Consider the following 7,685-nt stretch of genomic DNA (forward strand, 5'->3'; position numbering starts at 1 on the left):
ATGATGTTACTCTTTGCAATGTTAATCGGATGTTATTTACTACTAGTTACAAAAAATTATATTATGTGTATAATTTTAATGTTAAAAAAATCTTGAAATTTAAATATTTTACAATAAAATAGTTATTGATTTAGTACCATATTGATATTTTGAAAGTATAAAGGGTACAAGTAAATAATATAATCCAATAATTAATTTGTCAAAATATTCCTTTAATGAAGAGTTATAATGAAGAGTTATAGATTAATGCAAAAGTCCATAGAGTTACAAAGTCATCCTTTTCATAACATACAGTCATACAGATAAAGCCAAAGTCATCATTTTAAATACACAAAGAGAAAATATACATTGGTAACATTTACTTAGATACCTTACTTTCTTGGCAAAATGATAAGCTTTACATGACACTTTTACCCAAAGGAAAAAAAAAAAAAAAAAAAGAGAGAGGAGTACATTAATTGAGAAAACAAAAATTTCTATGTAATTTTTTCAAAGATGTTGCGCTTGCAGCGTGTAACAAGTTTATCCATTAATCCACAACCATAATTATTAAATCTGAACCAAACGTTAATCTGGTATGAGAGCCAAGTCATTGGATCACTTGTTCAACTAGTAGGTAACTGGTTGAGCCACATGGTTAAATAAATATAAAAATTTGTTTCAAAAGTCATAAGATAAGTAGGAAAATGAAAAGAAAAAAATGCCTAAATTACTAATTAATTAAAATTAAGTAATAAAAAATGTGACCTAATATAATTCAAACTCAAGATTTCACAAGTAACAACATTAAAAAATATATAATAAAAGGATGTCATAAAATTGTAGCCAAGACTTTTACTAAATAAAATCTTATTATTATATTTCTTAAAACTCTAGGAATAAGAATATATCTAAAACTGAAACTCTAAAGTCACGTTCTATGCATATTCCATATCTCACTCATTACTCTAATCCAAGAATTACAATCTAACCCAAAACTTAAAACTCTATTTTTATTGAAATGTCAAGTACCAACCTCATTATAAATCTTTTTTTGTCATTACACTTCATATTCAGAAAATAGAATTACTACATCGAATCCATAAAGGTAATTTCATTCAAAACTATGCAATCGAATGGGTCACAACAACCTGTTCGGATTGTGAAAAAGCTGTTGGGTTTTATTGTAATTTTACTTGGTCAATTGACTCAATTGTATAAGTGGTCCAACTAAACGACTGGACTAACTTAGGTACCGGTTATCGAGTTATTGGTCCAACTGGCCAAGTCGGGTATATGGTAATATACATATCAGAAAATATGAAAAAAAAATCTATGCAAAATTATGAGCTGCAGAAAATAAGTCGTGCCCATATATTTCCTCAAATCTTAGGCCTAGTGCCTCACCAAATGTTACTGCATTTAGGTTTTAGAATCAAGCATTTCTCAAAAAAAAAAAAAGAAAAAAGAAAAAAAAAAAGGGTTTTAGAATCAAGCTTTCGAAATAACATGTTATTTTTTTTTTTTTTTTTTTTTTTAATGGTTTTTAACTACCAGGCGTACAACTCGAGGGATTTTATAGGTTTTGGAATGGACATGTGATAAAGAAAAATATAATAAATTAAGGGATTTTTTTTTTAAAGATAAATAATTAAGAAAAGTATCTATTTAAAAATAATGTGTACATTTGCGTTGGTGGATTCTAAACCTATAAAATGAATATCTATATATTGCACTGGTGTAACTTTTGCTTAATGTCATATCATATAATTGCTTCTTGAATTAATTTAGAATTAAAAAGATTATAATTTTAAAATAGTCAGTCGGGTTATGGGTCCACTGATTTGTACTTCGGGTCAAAATTTGGATTCCAAATGGGTCCAGATTTATCAATTTTATAGGTTAGTGAATAATAAACTAATATGACAGACACAAAAAGGATAAATAAAAAATGCTATTAAGAAACAATTTGGACCAACATTTATATAATAAAGAGTAATGTTTATTACACACAAACTTGTACACACATGTTCTTACACACTTTATTTTGAATTGAAATTGTGAGATAAAAACAATTTCTAACTCACAATTACAAATTCAAAATAAAGTGTGTAGGGACGCACGTATAATAGCTTTTTACCCTATAATAAATCCAAACATGATATATCAACACTTTAATACATATAAAAGAGACCTAGTTTCGCACATGCCACCTGTAATAGCATATAAGCAATATATTAAAATGACATGATAATCTCTACCAACTTATTTAAGGAACTGTTGCAAGAACCACCTTCTTTAATGCAAAGTTCAATTTTCTCCTTCAAATTCTTGGCTCTTTCCCTCATAGCTTCCCCTTCTTTATCTGCCATTAGTATTGTTATAGCTTTCTCAATCTCACAACTCACCAACTCATTCTCCAATTCCAAGCCCACCTTCCATACATGGCTCACATACCTTGCATTTACTCTCTGGTCTCCAAAACATGGTTTGCATATCATTGGAATCCCTTCACAAATGCTTTCAAGGGTGGAATTCCAACCACAATGGCTCAAAAACCCTCCAACTGCACTATGCGCCAAAACTTCCTTCTGTGGTGCCCAGTTCACAATGCAACCTCTCTCTCCAACAGTTTCATTGTAAAATTGAGACAGTACTTTGTTTCTTTTACCGTTAGTACTTGAGTCCGGCCGAACCACCCACAAGAAAGGTTTCTGGCTATTGGCAAGTCCCCATGCCATTTCAGCTAACTCTTTTTCATTCATGGATGCTATGCTTCCTAAGCTTACGTATATAACTGAGTTTTTAGTTTGCTTCCCTAGCCATGCCATGCAGTTAGTGTCTTCTTTCAATAAGCTACTAGAGGGTGAGGCTGGACCAAGTTTGTGCATAGGACCAATAGGGAGGTTTGGAACTTGGCATTGTTGTTGGATACATGCCAATGATGATCGTTCAAGGCAGTCCATGGTATTCCAAATGACTGCTGATGAAGATGTCCTCATTTTGTAGATATCATTAACTACCTGTGAAAAATTTTCGAGATTTCTATTCAAGGGAAAGGGTAGATCCTTAAACCTGAGTGGATGAAGGTTAGGAACAAGGTCCTGTGAGACAAAATCTGTAATCCAAATTAAGATTGGTTAGTTTTATTGATTACATATGGGCTATGATGACTTTATGGTAAACACAGTCATTTTAGATATATATCAGGGCTGAATTTGCCAAACATAAGCATGTACTTGTACGTAACCTAGTCCTACTAGGATTAGAATACTAGGTTACCTTATTATTTAATAAATAAATGATCAATTTTGTTCAGATTTATGTGTAAATAATAAATAACTTTTTATTTTTATTTTGGTTTTTGATTGCAAAACTCTGTTAGCTCAAGACTTGACTGTCCACCTACGTCATGTGAACTGTAGAGCGAGTTAATTTGCTAATGGACTAGTGAAGAGGGGACGAGAGTTCAGCGTTGAAGAATTTGAGAAATGCCCATCTTTAATGTGTAATGAATATGTATGGGACCTTATGCAATTGGGTTCCCCTAAAGAGCATAGCTCTCAGAACCGGACCGGACCGGGAGGTCAGACCGTGAAAATCGAAAACCGGGATAAATATCGGTTTTTTAAGCATAAAGAACCGGGTATATGTGGCAATTCTGTGAACCCCTAAAACCAGGGTTGGACCACACGAACCGGTGGCAAGAACCATGCGGTCCAACCTCTTAGAATTTTTTTATTTTTATTTTTATTTTTTATTTATTTTATTTTATAAAAACAACTTAACACAATTTTATTCTACTTAATTAAATTATCCATCTTTTACAAGGAATAAAAAAAATTATAATTAAAATCCTTCAAAGATATTCAACTTCAAAAATTAATCATAAATTTTAATGTTTTCATGGTTATTATTTTATTTTATTAACTTTCTTATTTAATTATTAAATATATGCTTGAAAATCATTAAATTTCCCTCACATATATAGATATATTAGTCAATTTTGCTGGTTTTATAAATTTAATATCTATATTTAGGCTTTAATTAATTATTAAATTAATTATGACGTCACCATGGTTCGACCCTAGTTCGACCTCAAAAACCTTGAACCTCTCCCTTTTACAGTTCAATGAATGGTCCGGGTCTAAAAATCTTGCTAGAGAGTGCCAATGGGTTGCTAATTTTGATTTTGTGCTCTTATAAATAAATAATACCCTTTTTCTATTTAAAAAAAAAAATGAAGTTTGCATCATGATCATGATTCTATTGTTATAGTTTCTCCACACACACACACACAAAAGAAAAAGAAAAAAGATTCTAGTGTTATCATTAGGAAAATATTAAAACCATTACAAATCTAAAATAAACTTAGAATCTAATGAGATAATAAATGTTATTGATGCTACATCAAATTACAAAATTTATGTAATAATTTTTTTTTTTTATCTGTAGTATCACTCTTATCATTATGATATGTAAGGGTTAGTATATCATGTATTTGAATTTTTTTTCCCCATTTTTAACTTTGATTGTTTTTATTAAAAAAGTTAAATCAATACATGACAAAATATGATAGATATAACATAAAATGGAACAAAAAGTAGGAATGTACATAAATATCCTCCGATACTTGCCTTGATTCTCTCATACATTGCTAACTAATCAAGTTATCATGTCCATTATGACTTATGAACCATTTGATTTCTCTTGAATCATGGTAAAGGTTTTTTTGTGTAGCTAAAATACAAAGTTGACTCTCTAAATTTCTTCAGATTTCATTTTAGTTCTCTAACTTTGATTCAGATTTCATTTTAGCTTTTTTTTTCTAATAAAAATATTGTAAAGTTTTTAAAGGAACTTAAAAAGGAAAAATATATCAAATAAAAAAGAAATCTAACTTACATCACACACATGCATCCACCTCTCATATGGGGGTATCGATGTAATACAACCTCAAAAAACTGAGGCCATGTATACTATAGCATGAGTAATGCTACAGACTCACTATCAAGGTTTTCAGACCCGGACCGTTCATTAAACCGTAAAAGGGAGAGGTTCAAGATTTTTGAGGTCAAACCGAGATCGAATCGGGGTCGAACCGTGATGACATCATAATTAATTTAATAATTATTTTAAATATATATAAAAATATTAAATTAGTTAAAAATAGAAAAATTAACTAAAATAGTCCAATTAAAACTATAAATCCATATTTTAACTATGTCTAATATATCCATCTATAGCCCAAATATGAAATATCTATCCAATAATATTAATAACCATTTTTTTATAAAAAGAAAATAAAAAGCATCAAATTGTCTTTCTAATTTCCACTTTCCAATGCCCATGTGACCAGCTGTCTAGCTCATATTCACAAAACTAAAAAAGCACTAGAAACAAAAGTAAATGAAATTAAAGGAAGAGATAAAAAAATCAATACAAACAAAAGCAGATGAAGAAAGAATTGTTATGTTATGTCCATAATATTTTTCGCAATATTTCCACAAGAATCATATTAAAATCTTATATAGAAAGTTGTTACTAGTTCTAATTTAAACCCACCATTGAAATTATTTTTTTACTCACCAATATTAGCTAATAACAATCTATTACTTAAAATTTATTGTGAAAATATTGTGGTAGCATTTCTTAATGGCCATTTCTTAATATTAAATACCATATGTTTGAATATAAAAATAAATAAATAAATAAATGAAAACCACACGATTACATAAAAAAAAAAATTAATAATAATAAAACTAAAGGATAAAAACCACCACACATTTTCATACAGACCCAATTTATTACTCAACTCTCAACCTCAAATTTACTTCACAGTTATCACATTCACATATTCACATCAGAGAGAGAGAGGAGAATCTGAAGCGTCAGTGGAGATCGAGCTGCATAGATCGAAGGCCAACGGAGATCGAGGTCACCGAAAGGACAAAGTCGGTAGAGATCGACGTTCACCATGCAGCACTACCTCGATCGCTGCCCCACCAGATTGGGACAGATCGGCTTGTTCTTCTTTGTCTCTTTTTTTTTTTTTTTTTTTTTTTTTTTTTTTCATATTTGCTTGTTCTGATTCAACTTTATTGTAAGAATTGAATTTTGTTTTGTGTTTTGTGTTTGGATTATGTGAGACTTATTTTGAGAGTGAAGCAAAGAAACTGTAACAAAGATCAGACGTTTTCTGGGTTAGATTAGACATTTTCTGATTTCTTTTTACTTTTATTCAAATTCTTTACTAGTGGATATTTTTTTCCGACCAAAAATAGTAAATATTCCAGTATGGTGCCATTCAAGGCTTTAATTTTTTTTTTCTTTTTTTAAAAGGGACCTATAAGAACCACAAGAACCGTTCACGATTCTCAGAACCGTGAGATCCGACCGCAGTTCGCACAGGTCCCTGCTTTTTTCCCATAGAGCGGTTCTTGAGGTTAAAAGAATTGCAAAAATGAACTGTTTAAGGTTTTTCCGGTCAGACCGTACGGTCCAGTCTAGGTTTCAAAACCTTGCACACTATTTTACAACATTTTTACAAACTATTGATATGGCAAATTCTTATTAGTTCTAATATGGGCCCCATAACTAACATCACATTTTATTTACCAATAATTATTTGGAAAATACTAAAACAACATCAACATTTTGTAAAAATATTGTAAAATAATTTGTGTCTGTAGCATTACTCATTATAGTATATTGCACATACCTTGGAAGGAAGCAAGACCTTCTACCTTGAGTTGGGCAAGGGTGGTGCGAGCTAGAAGAGTGGCAGCGCTGGTGGTACGTAAAATGATAGTTGGAAGCTTCAGAAAATTAGCCACGGCATCAGTGAAGTACATGAGTTCATCATAGATGATGCAAAAGATATCGTCGTGTGAGCCTTGTCGTCCTATCATTATTTGAGACAAGTATTCCTGCAAATGTGATTTGCAGTTGACATTTAGCTTTTGTATAAGACTTACTATATCCCCGGATGAGATATCCTCGGCAGATAAGCCATCCGGTATTGGATTGAACTTGAAATTGGAATGGTTGGAAGGATTAGGAGAATTAAACCGAGTGTGAACAATGGTGATGGAGAATCCCTTGGAGTGAAGGATGGTGCCTAGTTGAAGCATGGGATTTATGTGACCTTGGAATGGACATGGCAGTAGAACCAACCGGCCACATCTCTGTCCATTCTTTTCCATCTCTCTCTCTCTCTCTCTGTGTGTTATGCACGAAGGGAGGTTCAGCTAATTGAACTGTTTGTTTGTTACTTGCTTTGGCTATCTCTTTAAGCTTTATTTATAAACCAAAAGCATATTGCATAACATAAGAAACACATGTACAATAATAGTAGCATCTGTCAGAATTCAGGTCCTATATATTGATTGCGGAAATGTGGAATTGTTATTTTTATAGAGTAATGCCTACTACTTTAACACCTAACTCATAAGCACCAGCCATTCCTTGCAAATTATATCAGTTATAAATGAAAATTGTCAGATGTGAAGTTAACAGTGTCGGCATCCAATTAGTGAGATTAGTTGGATTTCCTTTTATAGGTCGGCATCCAATTAGTGAGATTAGTTGGATTTCCTTTTATGGTTAGGCAAAATTGTAACGAGTATAAAGATTTGGGGATGAAACACGTGATTTACAATTGGCATGTTGAAGTTGATACTCGGAAGGTCTGTTGGAATGGCTTG

General features: G+C 31.4%; 1 protein-coding gene across 2 annotated transcripts; it reads right to left on the bottom strand.

Moving 5' to 3' along the window:
• Window positions 1–1,936: 1,936 nt before the first annotated feature.
• LOC126728457 (UDP-glucose iridoid glucosyltransferase-like) lies at window positions 1,937–7,348 on the bottom strand. 2 transcript variants are annotated; one of them, XM_050434279.1, is made up of 3 exons: window positions 7,051–7,348; window positions 6,701–6,908; window positions 1,937–3,097 (listed from the first exon to the last, which is right to left on the bottom strand). In XM_050434279.1, exons 1-3 carry the CDS (start codon window positions 7,162–7,164, stop codon window positions 2,217–2,219), a joined length of 1,203 nt encoding a protein of 400 aa, XP_050290236.1. In that variant the 5' UTR covers window positions 7,165–7,348; the 3' UTR covers window positions 1,937–2,216. The 2 variants fall into 2 exon arrangements, with proteins under 2 accessions (XP_050290236.1, XP_050290231.1); XM_050434274.1 differs by having other exon boundaries at window positions 6,701–7,348.
• Window positions 7,349–7,685: the final 337 nt, after the last annotated feature.

Source organism: Quercus robur, chromosome 1, assembly GCF_932294415.1.
Source record: "Quercus robur chromosome 1, dhQueRobu3.1, whole genome shotgun sequence".
In the NCBI taxonomy this organism is placed as follows: Eukaryota; Viridiplantae; Streptophyta; class Magnoliopsida; order Fagales; family Fagaceae; genus Quercus; species Quercus robur.

Coding starts and splice junctions, on each gene's coding strand:
- LOC126728457 (XM_050434274.1), bottom strand. CDS start 7,184: ATGGAAAAGAATGGACAGAGATGTGGCCGGTTGGTTCTACTGCCATGT. Junction 3,098..6,700: donor AGGTCTTGCTTCCTTCCAAG/GTATGTGCAATA, acceptor TTTGGATTACAG/ATTTTGTCTCACAGGACCTT.